The sequence below is a fragment of the Macaca nemestrina genome, chromosome 1 (genome assembly GCF_043159975.1).
Source record: "Macaca nemestrina isolate mMacNem1 chromosome 1, mMacNem.hap1, whole genome shotgun sequence".
NCBI classification, from domain to species: domain Eukaryota; kingdom Metazoa; phylum Chordata; class Mammalia; order Primates; family Cercopithecidae; genus Macaca; species Macaca nemestrina.
In genome coordinates this window covers 202,674,838-202,691,735 of record NC_092125.1, presented here as the reverse complement: position 1 = coordinate 202,691,735, position 16,898 = coordinate 202,674,838, and the positions used below count along the sequence as shown (strand labels likewise).

At 43.2% G+C, this 16,898-nt stretch overlaps 1 protein-coding gene across 1 annotated transcript in view; it reads right to left on the bottom strand.

The window, feature by feature from the left end:
• The window catches only part of LOC105494605 (small nuclear ribonucleoprotein U5 subunit 40), a 39,606-nt gene that overhangs the window by 19,049 nt on the left and 3,659 nt on the right, over positions 1-16,898 (bottom strand). Inside the window, exons 3-5 of the mRNA XM_011763162.3 lie at positions 15,361-15,454; positions 13,147-13,312; positions 4,817-4,939 (exon numbers count right to left, since the gene is read on the bottom strand). Coding sequence (XP_011761464.1) covers positions 4,817-4,939; positions 13,147-13,312; positions 15,361-15,454 — 383 coding nt within the window. The remainder of the gene's footprint in view (positions 1-4,816; positions 4,940-13,146; positions 13,313-15,360; positions 15,455-16,898) is intronic.

Here is a 16,898-nt window from a genome sequence, read left to right as displayed (position 1 = left end):
AGTGAGACTCCGCCTCAAAAAAAAAAAAAAAAAAAAAAAGAGAATATGATATATGCAGTACACAAACAAGGGGACTCTCAGTGCTAGGTGCACTTCTAATTTAAAAATTTTCCCAAAAATGAAGCATTGGCAGAAAAATTTGAATGTTTGTGGACAGATTAAATGCTTTTTAGCTTTTTAAAAAATTTTTATTTTTTGAGACAGGGTCTCTCTCTGTCGCCCAGGCTGCAGTGCAGTGGTGCAATCTTGGCTCATCACAACCCCTGCCTCCCTGGTTCAAGCCAGTCCCGTCCCTCAGCCTCTTGAGTAGCTGGGATTACAGGCGTATGCCACCATGCCTGGCTAATGTTCGTATTTTTAGTAGAGACAGGGTGTCGCCATGTTAGCCAGGCTGGTCTAGAACTCCTGACCTTAAGTGATCCGCCTGCCTTGGCCTCTCAAAATGTTGGGATTACAGGCGTAAGCCAGCACGCCCAGCAAACACTTTTTTTTTTTTTTTTTTGAGACAGAGTCTCACACTGTTGCCCAGGCTGGAGTGCAGTGGCGCGATCTCGGCTCACTGCAAGCTCCGCCTCCTGGGTTCACGCCATTCTCCTGCCTCAGCCTCCTGAGTAGCTAGGACTACAGGCGCCCGCCACCGCGCCCGGCTAATTTTTTGTATTTTTAGTAGAGACAGGGTTTCACCGTGGTCTCGATCTCCTGACCTTGTGATCCGCCTGCCTCGGCCTCCCAAAGTGCTGGGATTACAGGCTTGAGCCACCGCGCCCGGCCACACTTTTTAGTTTACTATCACCAACAGAGTACCAAACAATTTTCATCACCCCAAGAATTTCCTAACTACTCTCCTTTGTGTCAAAACTCTTCATCCCTAACACTTGCTGATTACTGATCTCTTCTTTGACCTATAATTTTTTTTTGAGAATATCATATAAGAAATCCTATATATATATAACCTTTTGAGGCTAGCTTCTTTTATTTAAGCTGTGAGAATTTGTGCTATATAGCACAAATTCTTCAGAAGGTCCAGGAACAGTCCAGATAAAGAGTCCAAAGTAAGCCATACTATTGGTAGCAGGAAGACTTTACTAGCACAAGAGTATTATTGTTAGGTTAGTGTATCCCCACAGTGGGCATCAATCAAATTTGGTACTTTGTTGGTGATAGTGAATCTATGCAAACATTAAAATTCTTATAACTGTACACCAAAAATGTTTATTTCACTGTATGTAAATTTACATATCTTGAAAAGTATAAAAGTTATCATAGCTTGATGACACTAACCTATTTTCATGTGCACAAGAAGCCTTCTTCTAGTGATTCTGATGCCAATGAGCTCCCATCTCCATTCTGGGAAATATTGTGCATAGCTATTAAAGTTGATCTAAGTTTCCATGTTCTGATTCTTCATTCTCCAAATATTTATATGATGGAAAAGGGATGGGAAGTTCAATTTTGGAAAACCTAAATTCTTAGGTACCTATGAGACATTCAAGTGGGGGATACTGAACAGCTAGTTGTACACAGGGACCTGAAGCTTAAGATCTGGGGTGGGAAAACTGTCATCGGCAGAGGTATGGAGTCATGGAAGTAGATGAGATTTGTCTTGGGGAATGTACACAGTGAGAAAAGCAAAGGGCCCTTGGCGAATAATGATGTTTCAAGACTCCACAGACAGAGTGCTCATAATGGTATGTAGAGAAGGAGAAGGACCTACCAGATGGATAGGACAGTTTGTTGTCACAGAACTCAGGGAAGAGAGAAGACCAGGTCTATGGTACAGAGCGATTATGTTAAAAAACACACACACACACACACAAACAAAAAAACCCAGACTATTAGGAATGAAGAATGAATGGTATGTGAGGAACTGAAGACAGTGAGTGCAGAAACATCTCCAGGGGATTCCTCTAAGTATTTAAGAGTATAACTCGGCCGGGCGCGGTGGCTCAAGCCTGTAATCCCAGCACTTTGGGAGGCCGAGACGGGCGGATCACGAGGTCAGGAGATCGAGACCATCCTGGCTGACACGGTGAAACCCCGTCTCTACTTTAAAAATACAAAAAATTAGCCGGGCGAGGTGGCGGCGCCTGTAGTCCCAGCTACTCGGGAGGCTGAGGCAGGAGAATGGCGTGAACCCGGGAGGCGGAGCTTGCAGTGAGCTGAGATCCGGCCACTGCACTCCAGCCTGGGCGGCAGAGCGAGACTCCGTCTCAAAAAAAAAAAAAAAAAAAAAAAAAAAAAAGAGCATAACTCTAGAAAGAAACTCTGGAATTTGAACTGAGGTTCCATCACTTACTAGCTGTGTAACCTGGGGTTAAGCTGTTGTGCCTCTTTAACTTAGTTTCCTCATCTGTACAATCGCATCAGTAGGATTTATTTCATGAGGTTGTAAGATCAAAGTCTTTAAGATCCGTGAGGAGGCCAATAGTGAAGCTTAAATGAATTAATGATGTAAAGCTCTGAGAACAACAACTGGCAGAAAGTAAGCACTATGTGTTAGATGATGGTGATAGCAATATTATCACCACCACCATCATCATCCTTTTTAAGAAGTTTTGGGCCAGGCAGGGTGGCTCACGCCTGTAATCCCAGCATTTCGGGAAGCTGAGGCGGGTGGATCACCTGAGGTCAGGAGTTCCAGACCAGCCTGACCAACATGGAGAAACCCTGTCTCTACCAAAAATACAAAATTAGCCAGGCATGGTGGCGCATGCCTGTAATCCCAACTACAGGAGGCTAAGGCAGGATAATCACTTGAACCCAGGAGGCGGAGGATGCGGTAAGCCGAGATCGTGCCATCGCACTTCAGCCTGGGCAACAAGAGTGAAACTCTATCTTAAATAAATAAATAAAATAGTTTGGTTGTGAAGGGAAAGATTCACAGGGCAATATGAGGAGGGGATGTGGGATCAAAGGAAGAATTTTTTTTTTTTTGCCACCCAGAGAAGACACCTAAGCATGATGAAATACTCATAAGAAAGTAGAAAAGTAGAAAAGAAAGGCCGGATGCAGTAGCTCATGCCTGTAATCCCAGCACTTTGGGAAGCCGAGGCGGGTGGATCATGAGGTCAGGAGATCGAGACGATCCTGGCTAACTTGGTGAAACTACGTCTCTACTAAAAATACAAAAAATTAGCCAGGTGTGGTAGCACACGCCTGTAGTCCCAGCTACTCAGGAGGCTGAGGCAAGAGAACTGCTTGAACCCAGGAGGCAGAAGTTGCAGTGAGCCGAGATTACGCCACTGCATTCAAGCCTGGGTGACAGAGTGAGACTCTGTCTCAAAAAAAAGAAAAGTAGAAGAGGTTGAAAGAAGGGACGAATGATTGAAACCCTCACATTTAAAGGACTACCTTTAGGCCGGGAGCAGTGGCTCACACCTGTAATTCCAGCACTTTGGGAGGCTGAGGCAGGTGGATCACGAGGTCAGGAGTTCAAGATAAGCCTGGCCAACATGGTAAAACCCTGTCTCTACTAAAAATACAAAAATTAGCTGGACATGGTGGCACATGCCTGTAATCCCAGCTACTCAGGAGGCTGAGGAAGGAGAATTGCTTGAACTGGGACACAGGAGGCAGAGGTTGCAGCGAACTGAGATAGCCCCACTGCACTCCAGCCTGGCCTACAGACTCAAAACAACAACAACAACAAAAAAAACTATCTTTATTTCTGGAGATGGAGTCTTGCTCCGTGGCCAGGCTGGAGTGCAGTGGCGTGATCTCTGCTCACTGGGAGTAGCTGGGATTACAGGCACACACCACCACACTCGGCTAATTTTTGTATTTTTAGTAGAGACGGGGTTTCACCATGTTGGCCAGGATGGTCTTGGTCTCCCGACCCTGTGATCCTCCTGCCTCAGCCTCCCAAAGTGTTGGGATTACAGGTGTGAGCCACCGCACCTGGCCAAAAGCAAGGATATTTCATCCAAAGTAACAGCAAAGGAAACAACGAGGGATGGAAATACAGTACAACTTCTAGGAAAGGACAACACAGAAAGTTGAGTATTTATCTGACAGTTACTATTCTCACTATAAAGCAGAAGGTAAGGTCAAAGTCGTTAAGATCCCCAAGGAAGCCAATAGGAAAGGAAGGCAGAAGCCGTGCAGGACCAAAATAACACATTTCCTGGCACTTGTTATGTCCAGGAATTCTGCTAAGTGCTCTAATCAATCAGGCTCATTTAATCGCCACAATGGTATGTGGTAGATGCCATGTGGTAGTTTTTGTTATCACTACCCCCTCAGCATTCACACAAGAAAAAGAGGCTTAAAGAAGGTGTTGAAGTCACAAAACTAGAAAATGGTGAAACTGGGATTAGAACTCAAGTCAATTACTTGAAAGTTTGAGCTACACTGTACTGCCATATGGTCTATTGCCTCTTTAATATCATTACCTTCTCTCATTCTTAGAGAAACTTAGAAAACTCCCTTTCCATAGTGTCAAAAAGAAAAACACAGTGAGAGATGAGGATACAGAATCACAAACTGATTCACTGCTCCCATTAAACTAAGATGGTTAAAAAAAGATTCTGAATGTCTTTAAAAGGAAATGCACTCTTTATTTTTTACATAGTCCCCCTACAGAGACTTCACACTTCACATTAAGTGCCTGGTCCCTGACAGCATTTATAAGATCTGCAATGCAACCTTTAATTTAGGAAGTCAATGAAGACAGGAGAAAAAGAAAATAAGTTCCAAATTACTATTTTCCTTTCAGTTGGTATTAAGTGCAAAGCTACCACAATTTCAGAAGTTTGAAAAAATTTGTTTCTAAGTGCAGATGGGTGAAATGGAAATATATCATAAACATCAAACATACCTTGATATCATTGTCTATTCCACCAGAAATAATCTGATCACTTGTGTCATTGAAGGTCACAGCTAACACCTGGTACGTGTTCTGAAATGTCTGGATGGCTGCTTTCTTCCGGATGTCCCAAAGCTGAAGCAAAGGACAACAGGGTCTATCATTAATATCATTCTAAGAAGTAACTGCACAGTACAAATATCCCTAAGTACAAGGACTTTGTGAACATGAACACATCTATAATTGGGATCCCATTTCACTAACTCCTGGATATCCTAATAACACACATGGTAAGCAGTGTCCTCAATTTTGCCAAGACATTTGAAGGCTGGTGAAACAAAACTTCAGTTATATTTTCAGACTTCTTTGTTAAAGTGAATAAACAGAGTTAAATCAACATACTCTTAGAATGGAATTCCACTAATTACTTGGTTCATATATTTTTTAGGACAACAAGGATATCAGACAATTTTTTCAAACTGTAGATACTAATTCATTAGTGGGCTGCAACCCACATTTAAAAAAATAGAGAGCGGGTACGTCAGTGAAAATAGTATAATAAACAATGACAAAAGCTTGTCCTTCCACAAAACAACAAATGAACCAGCAAAAACCTGTCAGAATCAACTATCGGAACTCTCATAACTAATCAAAAGTTTATAGTAACCAGGCAAACCCTTAATGAGGAAAAAGGAAACAAAAAACCCCTGAGTCCCAGTAAAAGGGTTTTGTAGTGTTTTAACTTGTGCTGGCTCTGTCTCCCGCTCAGCAACAGCTTTGAAGATAACCCATATTCCCAGTATGGTTTCCTAGTACTGAGGAAGCAAAGGGGGGCCTATTTCTTATTGTCAAAGAATAAACAATAAAAATTGTTTATTTTTACTTGTCTGGTGGCTCCCTGAAGGATAAGCTCAAAGGACTTACATTTATTTTTTTATTTATTTTTTTGAGACGGAGTCTTTGCTCTGTCGCCCAGGCTGGAGTGCAGTGGCGCCAACTCGGCTCACTACAAGCTCCGCCTCCTGGGTTTACGCCATTCTCCTGCCTCAGCCTCCCGAGTAGCTGGGACTACAGGTGCCCGCCACCTCGCCCGGCTGGTTTTTTGTACTTTTAGTAGAGACGGGGTTTCACCGTGTTAGCCAAGATGGTCTCGATCTCCTGACCTCGTGATCCGCCCGTCTCGGCCTCCCAAAGTGCTGGGATTACAGGCGTGAGCCACCGCGCCCGGCCAGGACTTACATTTATTTTGTCTAACTTGGAACTTTCCTTGAAAACATTTAAAGGAAAGGATATTATTAGCCTCTGGTGCCTGGGGGCAAGGAAAAACAGTTGGGGCAAAAATACAAACCAAAAACCTTGGGAGGAAGGGCTGGGGAAGGAGACAATTTGGGGAGTAAGAGTTTTGAAAAGCACCGACATATTCCTGGCTATCTATCTTATCTATCTATCTATCTATCTATCTATCTATCTATCTATCTATCTATCTATCTATCTATCTATCTATCTATCTGTCTACCTACCTACCTACCTACCTACCTACCTACCTACCTACCTACCTACCTACCTACCGAGTCTCCCTCTGTCACCCAGGCCGGAGTGCGGAGTGCAGTGGTGCGATCTCGGCTCACTGCAACCTCCACCTCACGGGCTCAAGCAATTCTCCTGTCTCAGCCTCCCGAGTAGGTGGGATTACAGGCGCGTGCCACTATACCCAGCTAATTTTTGTATTTTTAGTAGAGACAGGGTTTCGCCATGTTGACCAGGCTGGTCTCACACTCCTGGCCTCAAGTGATCTGTCTGCCTCGCCCTCCCAAAGTGCTAAGATTACAGGCATGAGCCACCATGCCTGGCCCATCCCTGGCAATCTAGACCACTTGCATGTCCAGGGCTGGGCACATACTTAGAAAAGATCTGAGAAGGCCATAAGCTCTCTGGTTGACCTTCAGGCTCTGCACAAGCAGGAAGTGAAAGCTAAGGAGAGATGTAAACTGCACAGCAAGGAGTTGAAGGCAGGCTCCAACATACCAAAAGACAATCTGCAAAGACTGGGAGAGCTTTTGTTCTTTTTGTTGTAGGTAATTTAGGAAACTTCTGTCATTCACTAGCTGACCACTAAGCTAACAAAAAAAGAATTCAGTGGTAACACAGGACAAATAATACAAACTTTACAAAATTAGTTCAAAAATTCACTAAACAGGCCAGGTGTGACAGCTCACACCTGTAATCCCAGCATTTTGGGAGGCCGAGGTGGATGGATCACTTGAGGTCAGGAGTTCGAGACCAGCGTGGCCAACATGATAAAACCCTATTTCTACTAAAAATACAAAAATTAGCTGGTCATGGTGGTGTGCCCCTGTAACCCCAGCTACTCAGGAAGCTGAGGCACAAGAATCACTTGAACCCAGAGAGTGGAGGCTGCAGTGAGCTGAGATCACACCACTGCACTCAGAGCTACAGAGCGAGACTTCGTCTCAAAAACCAACCAACCAACCAACCAACCACCCTCACCCTGCCCCAACCCATAGAAAGTCACTAAACAAACAACTACAACAAGCAGCTCTGGGGACCTAATTTCCAGAGTTGCCACGCTATAATACTTAAATACCTAGTTTTCAAAAAATATAAGGCATGCAAAGAAGCAAGTAACTATGGTCCACATAGAAGGAAAAAGTAGTCTTCTCAACAAATTGTGCTAAGACAACTGGCTAACCACATGCCAAAGAATGAAGGTAAGCCCCTGCCTAACATGATACACAAAAATTAATTCAACATGGATCAAGGACCTAAATGTAAGAGCTAAAACTGTAAAATTCTTAGAGGGCCAGGTGTGGTGGCTCATGCCTGTAACCCCAGCACTTTCGGAGGCCGAGACAGGAGGATGGCTTTAGCCCAGGAGTTAGTGACCAGCCTGAGCAACATGGTGATTCCTCGTTTCTACACAATAAAAACAAAAAGTTGCGTGTGGTTGTATATGCCTGTAGTCCCAGCTACTTGGGAGGCTGAGATGGGAGGATCACTTGGGCCAGGGAGGTTGAGGCTGCAGTGAGCCGTGATTGCGGCTCTGTACTCCAGCTTGGGTGAGACTGGCGGGATCTTGGCCACTGAAACCTCTGCTTCCATGTTCCAGCAATTCTCCTGCTTCAGCCTCCTGGGTAGCTGGGATTACAGGTATGCGCCACCACGCCCAGCTAATTTTTGTATTTTTAGTAGAGATGGGTTTCACCATGTCGGCCAGGCTGGTCTCAAACTCCTGACCTCAGGTGATATGCCTGCCCCGGCCTCCCAAAGTGGTGGGATTACAGGTGTGAGCCACTGCACCCGGCCAAGACCCCATCTTTTAAACAAACAAACCCTTATAGCTCTACATTTTTAAAGCGTGGATAACACAGAGAGGGCTCAGAGATGTTTCAATAAATGAATGACACACTTCTGAAGATGAACCACAATAAATGTTTAAGAGTATGGGTCATTTCATTCAGCAGAAAGAGACTTTGGGGTGACTGTTCCAAGTTTTAAAGGGCTGGCATCAAAAACAAAGGAATCAGCCATGGAACCTTAGTGAAGGTCACAGGCAGGCTTAAATTCAATCCTGTAGTCAACAAGGACAGTCTTGAGTAGGATCTGTGCCAAGATGCCTCTTCCTCCCAATTTTCATGGTTTAGGATGGAAAGTAGTTTCTTCTTTGTTCACGTAAATATGAACTAAAAATCAGTTCATTACTCAGATAAATGGTCCAAAAACAATGCTTTACTCCTGTCCTACATGCCCAACATCTCCCCCTCCCCCAACTCCTGTGGTCCAAGTCCAAACTTCTTAACTCAGAATTCAGGGCCTTAATAATTTAGATCCTATATATTTTATAAACTGTACTACAATCTTTGTCTCAATAGATCTTTCACTCAAGTCAAATCTATCTTTGTCTTTCTCCTAAAAGTCATGGTAGTCAAAGTTTGTCTAAAATAATTTAGAATTTTACTTCCAGATAACTACCACTTTTAATATTTTATTTTGAAACAATCATAAATTTATAGAAAACTTGGGAGTAAAAAGAGCACTTTTTTTGGTTTAAATAATTTGAGAGTAAGTTGCTTACCCAATGCCTTATCACTTTTTTTTTTTTTTTTTTTTTGGAGATGGAGTCTCGCTCTGTTGCTCAGGCTGGAGAGCAGTGGCGTGATCTCCAATCACTGCAACCTCCACCTCCCGGGTTCAAGCAGTTCTCCTGCCTCAGCCTCCCAAGTAGCTGGTATTACAGGCATCTGCCACCACGCCCAGCTTTTTTGTATTTTTAGTAGAGACAGGGTTTCATCATGTTGGCCAGGCTGGTTTCGAACTCCTGACCTCAAGTGATCCACCTGCCTAGGCCTCCCAAAGTGCTAGGATTACAGGCATGAGCCACTGCGCCTGGCCCCTTATCACTCCTAAATAGTGTTTGTCCTACAAAGATGTTCTCCTACATCATCTCAACATAACCATCAAAATCAAAAAATACAGATACACTATCACCATTTTATCCTCAAATCCCACTCAAGTTTTATCCCAGTTATCCCAAATGTCTTATTACACAAGGATTCAGTCTGGAATCGTGTTAAATTTAGACTCCAGCCTGGAAGACTCTCTCAAACTTTTCTTGAGTTTTATGAACTCAACACTTCTGAAAGTTACAGGATAGTTATCATCCCCGATTTAGGTTTATCTTGTTTCCTCTTGATTAGACTTAAGTTATACATCTTTGGTAGGAATATCACAGAAATGATGCTACATCTTTGTTGTATCCTAGCAAATGGCTCATGATTTTGACTTGTCCCATTACTAATAAGGTCGATTTGATAATTTAGTTAGAATTTTCTTTTGACAAGATAAGCCTTGACAAGCATAGGGCTTATCTTGTACTTTCACTGCCTCGGGGCTGAAATAGGAGCCCTGGTTCCTTTTAGTGGAAAACAGTATTTAAAGGCCAAGACCTGTGCAATAAGGGGTGCTCATGCTATTGGGGTCTTGTTGCTCCTAAACCTTTTCAGTGGACAGTCAGGCAATATATATTTAGGTACACACACACCTACACACTCACACATTTATGTCTATTTTTTTCTATATGTATCTGTTTCTATATTGAATGTTGTGAGTTCACACTTATACCTCACACAACATTCAGTTTAGTCTTCTCTTTTGTACTGGTAACTCCATTCTTGGACAGAGAAATCAGCCTCCCATTAAACTCAATATATTCACTTATTTGATTACGCTTCCTGCATGCAACCAATTTCTCATATTCTCTTCCACCCTTCTCCTGCATAATTATCCTCCTTTCCCTACTTGAATTGTGATTCCAATTCTTGGTTGAACCCATGTGGGACCCTTCTTTACCCAACTTGGGTCATTCCTCTGTGTGAACACCCTCATCACTCTGCTACGGCTCCTTTCCAGTCTGCACTTCTCCAGGAATGCTGTCGTCATCTTGCTCAGTCTCAGACTCCCTACACCAAATCGTTTCTACCCTGTGTGGATGCCCTCAATTCAGGCTTTGACATCCACACTCTCCCTGTACTGCTTGATGTACTGACGACCCTTTCACCCAATTAGGGCACTGACTCTCCATGTTGGGCTGCTGTCCCTCCCTCACCCTCAAATTCTCCACACTGGTTACCTACCCTGTGTTGTATGGATGCCTTCCTCACTCTCTAACTACTCCCTACAGTGTACTGCCCTGCCCTGTGTGGATGCTCTCCTTACCACACTTCTGCTCTGACACTCCACTCTGAGCCACCTTGGCCCATCTCTAACCAGAGCACCTTCCCTGCTTTGGCCTACATAACTGGCTTTAGGACTGAACTGCTCATGAAAGGGAAATATATATATATATATATATATATATATATATGAGTACATACACACATACACACAGTATTTCACTTAACTTTATTAGAAGAATGTACTTGATAAGAAGTTTGAAAACGATCTGTATGAATAATGCCCAGACCGCTACTTTTAGACTAAAAATGCAAGTGCTGTTGGAAACCTTTGCTTTCTGTTAAGCACTCTGACATGTAAAAAGCAACATGACTTTTCTTTCTCTTAAACTGAAGTTATTCAATTCCTGTACTTGCAACCTAGTAACAAAAAAAACAGTAACACAAAGCATTCCAACTTCACAAGTAACTGAAAAGTACATTGCAAAAAGCTGTTAAATGATGTCTTAAATATACTGACATTAAAAATAGGAGCTGGTTAAAAAGCAGTCATCTTTAGGTGATGTGACATATTGCTCATTAAAAAAAGTATTAACTTGAGTAACACGGTAAAAATAACTATTCCAAATCATGTTTAATTAAGGCAGAAGAGAAGCAAAAAACCAAAAGAAGGAAGACAGGAAGGACATACACTCTTTTTCTACTCCCTAAATAGTTCCTAGATGTTTATTATAGCAGGCCCTCAATAATAATGTTAACAAAATTCACTCGGGCATTTCCACCTCTTACTATCTTCTGAAATGACAATTAGCAAATCAGCTACTGTTAAGACTCTCCAACTACAGTGACATCTAGGTAAGAGCTCTGGTTTAGAAACCAATCTTAAACCACAGACTCTCCTCCCATACAACCATCAAGGGGCCCAAGTGATTAGGTATAAGAAAATCACTCAGTAGAAAAACATCTCGGCCAAGTGTCGTGGCTCACACCTGTAATCCCAGCACTCTGGGAGGCCGGGGAGAGGGTGGGGCGGCAGATCACAAGGTGAGGAGTTCGAGACCAGCCTGGCCAATATGGTGAACCCATCCCTACTAAAAATACAAAAATTAGCCGGGCGTGGTGTGGTGCCTGTAGTCCCAGCTACTAGGGAGGCTGAGGAAGGGGAACTGCTTGAACCCGGGAAGCAGAAGTTGCAGTGAGCCGAGATCGCGCCACTGTACTGGTCGACAGAGCAAGACTCCATCTCCAAAGGAAAAAAAAAAAAAAGCAATTTGGCTGGGTGTGGTGGCTTACACCTGTAATCTCAGCACTTTGGGAGACCTAGGCAGGTGATTGCTCTGACTCAGGAGTTCGAGATGAGCCTGGGCAATATGGTGAAACCCTATCTCTACTGAAAATACAAAAATTAGGCAGGTATGGTGGTGCACACCTGTAATCCCAGCTACTCAAGAGGCTGAGGCTGGGGAATCACTTGAACCTGGGAGGTAGAGGCTACAGTGAGCCAAGATCGTGCCACTGTACTCCAGCCTGGGCGACAGAGCGAGACCCTGTCTCAAAGAAAAAAAAAAGCAAATTCATTAATTCATTTAAAAAGCAATAAGTATGGGGCTGCAGCCTCCCAGATGTACTCTTTTGAAGTCCCTCACTGTTTAATAATTAAAATGTCAACCAGAGTCCAAAATTCGTGTCAAAGAAATAATCAAATGGTTGGTACTATGATGTACTGTGTCCTTGTGTGCCTCTGAGATAAGTTATTATTTCTAGGTCTCACTTTCCTTATTTATAAAATGAGGATGCTCAATGAGATCAGTGGCTCCCAGAATGTCAGACTGGCTACACTGAATCACTTGAAGGACACATTAAAATATCTGATTCCCATTGCAGATCCACTGAACTAGATTCTTTGGGTATTTTTAACAGGTTCTTCAGGTGATGACCATACAAAGAGAGGCTGGAAACCATCTGACTAAATGATGCTTAAGTTCCCATCTTGTGCTATACTAAAACCATTCACTGAACTTTTTATATATTGTCTGTAATCTCACAACAGCCTTTTTTTTTTTTCTTTTTTTTGCTGCCTCCCTGTTGGTGGGGATACTCACAACAGCCTTGAAAAGACACGCATATTACTGTCGCTGTTCTTTTTGAGACGGAGTCTCGCTCTGTCGCTCACGCTGGAATGCAGTGGTGCAATCTCGGCTCACTGCAAGTTCGGCCTCCTGGGTTCACACCATTCTCCTGCCTCAGTCTTCCGAGTAGCTGGGACTACAGGCGCCCGCCATCGTGCCTGGCTTATTTTTTGTATTTTTAGTAGAGACGGGGTTTCACCATGTTAGCCAGGATGGTCTCGACCTCCTGACCTCATGATTCGCTTGCCTCGGCCTCCCGAAGTGCTGGGATTACAGGTGTGAGACACCGCGCCAGGCCTATTTCGAGTAACAATTTATTCTAGGGGTCTATTATTATTCTGTAGGGTAATTAAAACACGTATTAAATGTTTTATTTTAAATGGGGAAAAATTTCAAGTGTCTGTTATGGGAAATGACTGCTAAAATTAAGTTTTGCAGAGGAAGGTAGAGTATAAGTGGAAAGGCAAGATAAGGTTCACACTACATCACCTCAGAAACTGGAACACAGACAGACAATACCCACCTTAACTGTGCCATCGTCACTGCCAGTGCAGACAAGCTGAGGGCCTCTCCTGGCTGGATAACAGGAATTCACAAAGGAGGTATGTCCCTTTAGCCTTTTAACCCTCTCGCCTGTTTCACTATCCCACACAGCCACAGTTTTATCTGTGGATGCTGAGAAGAGCATACTAGAAAGTAACAGAAAGAACACAAAAGAAGTGAAGATAAACAGTAACAATCTATCTTTCCTACTTGCCAAAAGGTGACAAATTTTTCAAGATTTGCCAGTTTGCCCATGATGCTGAAATGCCTCACCCTACCAAAATCCTATTTGTGCTTCAGGTCCAGATATAAGATCTGACCCTGTGAAGTTTAAAAAAGGGGGACCCTTCTTTGAGTCCCCATGACATACATCTAATGTAGCAGTTCGCTCTGTCTTTTCCACTTTTGTGATAGGTAACATTTTAAACACAAGACACCCTCTCACTTGGAAATGTTTAATAACTCCCTGGTGCTGCAGAGATCAGAGAGACTGTGGTACTCTGGACCTGACAGCTGAGTTACTCCAATCTTCTCTCTTTACCAAACTTTTTCTTTTGTCTCTGAGGACAATTTCTTTCTTTCTTTTTTTTTTTATTTTGAGATGAGATCTTGCTCTGTCACCCAGGCTGGAATCATGGCTCACTGCAGCCTCGACCTCCTGGGCTCAAGTGATCCTCCCAATTCAGCCTCCTGAGTAGCTGAGACCACAGGTCGGTGCCACTATGCCCAGCTAATTTTTAAAAATCATTTGTAGAGGCAAGGTCTCACTATGTTGCCCAGGCTGGTCTTCAACTGGGCTCAAGCAATCTTCCTGTCTCAGCCTCCTACAGTGATAGGGTTACAGGCGTAAGCAACCACGCCCAGCCTCTGAGGATGATTTCTAAGTTATAACTGATCTTATAATGCTTTCTTTTTTCATTTTTTTTGAGATGGAGTCTCACTGTGTTGCCCAGGCTGGTTTTGAACTCTTGGGCTCCAGGAATCCTCCTGCCTTAGGATCCCAAATAGCTGGGATTATAAGCACATGCCACTGGGCCCAGCTTTCTAATGCTTTATTTAAAATGTATACAATGCTATGGAGCACCCTAAGATTTTAGAGGTCAGAAATGTAAAACAATGAACGTTTACCAGACTATCTAACAATGGAATTAAATTTGCATAGCCAGATTTCCATATTATCTATAATATATTATAAAATAATATAGTCATTAAAATAATGTTTATGACATCAGATGTTGGCTGAGCAATGTTAAGAGAAAAAAGCAGCAAGTAAGATTGCACACATAGTTCTGGCCGGGTGCGGTGGCTCATGCCTGTAATCCCAGCACTGTGGGAGGCCGAGGCAGGCAGATGACAAGGTCAGGAGATTGAGATCATCCTGGCTAACACAGTGAAACCCCATCTCTACTAAAAATACAAAAAAATTAGCCAGTTGTGGTGGCAGGCACCTGTAATCCCAGCTACTCAGGAAGCTGAGGCAGGAGAATGGTGTGAACCCAGGAGACGGAGTTTGCAATGAGCCAAGATTGCGCCACTGCACTCCAGCCTGGGCAACAGAGCAAGATTCTGTCTCAGATTTAAAAAAAAAAAAATTAAGTGATTATCTTTGGAGTGGTAGAAATATAGACTATTTTTTCATCTTTCTGCTTTTTTTGGTTTCTCAAAAGAAATGATTTTTATAATAAAAATAGCTGATTTCAGACCAGGCATGGTGGTTAATGCTTATAATCACAGCATTTCTGGCAGACTGAGGCAGGTGGACTGCTTGAGCTCAGGAGTAATATAGCAAGAATGAATTTTAAAAATTATCTGGGCATCGAGGCATGGACTTGTGGCCCCAGCTATTTGGGAGGCTGAAGTGGGAGGATCCCTCGAGCAGGAGGTTGAGGCTGCAGTGAGCTATGTTTGTGTCACTGCACTCCAGCCTACATACAAAAATCACATTCACTTTATGTCTTAAAAAGAGAAAACAAATTTGTCTGGGTTGTTGAAATGACAGATATAACATCTTTATATTCGCATACACAGACAATAAACACCTTACTTGGGGTGACAGTGATAAATCAGATACTAAAGTAGCTACCCAAAATTAGTACTTTTTGATGGCAGGGTCTCCTGAGAAAAGATGAAAGGTGAAAGGACACCAAGAAGAATTAGTATGAGAAGCTGTCATTCCATTATGCAGAATACTCACCTGCCATCTGTGTTGTAATGCAATTCCATCACTGCTCCACTGTGTCCTTTCAGTGTGGCATAGTTATCACAGTCACCATAGACATTCCACAACACTGTTAGGGAGACGGGGGTTCTGTGAGCATTACCAGGCAAAGGGTACTTATAAATTTATCAAAACAACAGATCTCAGGCTGGGCATGGTGGCTTACGCCTGTAATCCCAGCACTTTGGGAGGCCAAGGCGGGTGGATCACTTGAGGTCAGGAGTCCGAGACCAGCGAAACCCCGTCTCTACTAAAAATACAAAAATTAGCCGGGTGTGGTGGCAGACGCCTATAATCCCAGCTCTCGGGATGCTGAGGCAGGAGAATCACTTGAACCTGGGAGACGGAGGATGCAGTGAGCTGAGATCGCACCACCACACTCCAACCTGGGTGACAGAGTGAGACTCCGTTTCTAAAAAACCAACCGACCAACCAAACAAAAAAAAACTATGTAGTTTGTCTGATGAAATTAAGCATATCAATAATTCGTATATGTTCTGCAAAGATCCCTAAGCCATCCAGACGTTTGGCTACCAGTAAGCTTAAGGATCACAGAGCCAGAACATCCAAATCAAAATGGGCAGTGAAGATGGGTATCATCCACTCGCCACCGAGGCAAAGAGTTAACAGAAAAGAGCCAAAGTGGCCGGGCGCGGTGGCTCAAGCCTGTAATCCCAGCACTTTGGGAGGCCGAGGCGGGCGGATCACGAGGTCAGGAGATCGAGACCATCCTGGCTAACACGGTGAAACCCCGTCTCTACTAAAAATACAAAAAGAAATTAGCCGGGCGTGGTGGCGGGCGCCTGTAGTCCCAGCTACTCCGGAGGCTGAGGCAGGAGAATGGCGTGAACCCGGGAGGCGGAGCTTGCAGTGAGCCGAGATCGCGCCACTGCACTCCAGTCTGGGCGACAGAGCGAGACTCCGTCTCAAAAAAAAAAAAAAAAAGAAAAAAAAGAAAAAAAAAAGAGAAGAGCCAAAGAACTCATTTCATCTCATAATCTGGCAAGAGAGTAGCTAACAGAAGCATCTAATTTTTTTTTGCCCTTTGGCTTCATTTGCTAGAATATAAATAAAATGACTTTTTCTAAATGGGTATGAGAAATTCTACTTATTTCTCAAAAACGGAAATCTGGTCGTAGATCCTAATGATGTACATAGATTATTTAAGGGAGTTACCACTTTAGGATTCCTTCTTTCCCATATGCTAGCTAGGATTCTGGGTGTGAATTAAGAGGACCTTATACCTTTGGGAAAATAAAAGTTATTTCTCTCTTCATTACTGCCATTAACCTGTTATGTCTAGATTGCTAAGTGTCTTGGTAAATTAGCTGGAGATTTGCCTCTATGAGGAAGATATTCTCAAACCAGAACTCACTTTCCAACTAGTAAAATAATGGCTTCTGTATTTACCCCATGGACTCCAAGTTCTACACCCAAGATCATTCAGCATGTTCACGCCCCAATTTTAGCATATTAGCCATGCGGCCTGTTATGTTGCCAACATAGAGTGATAC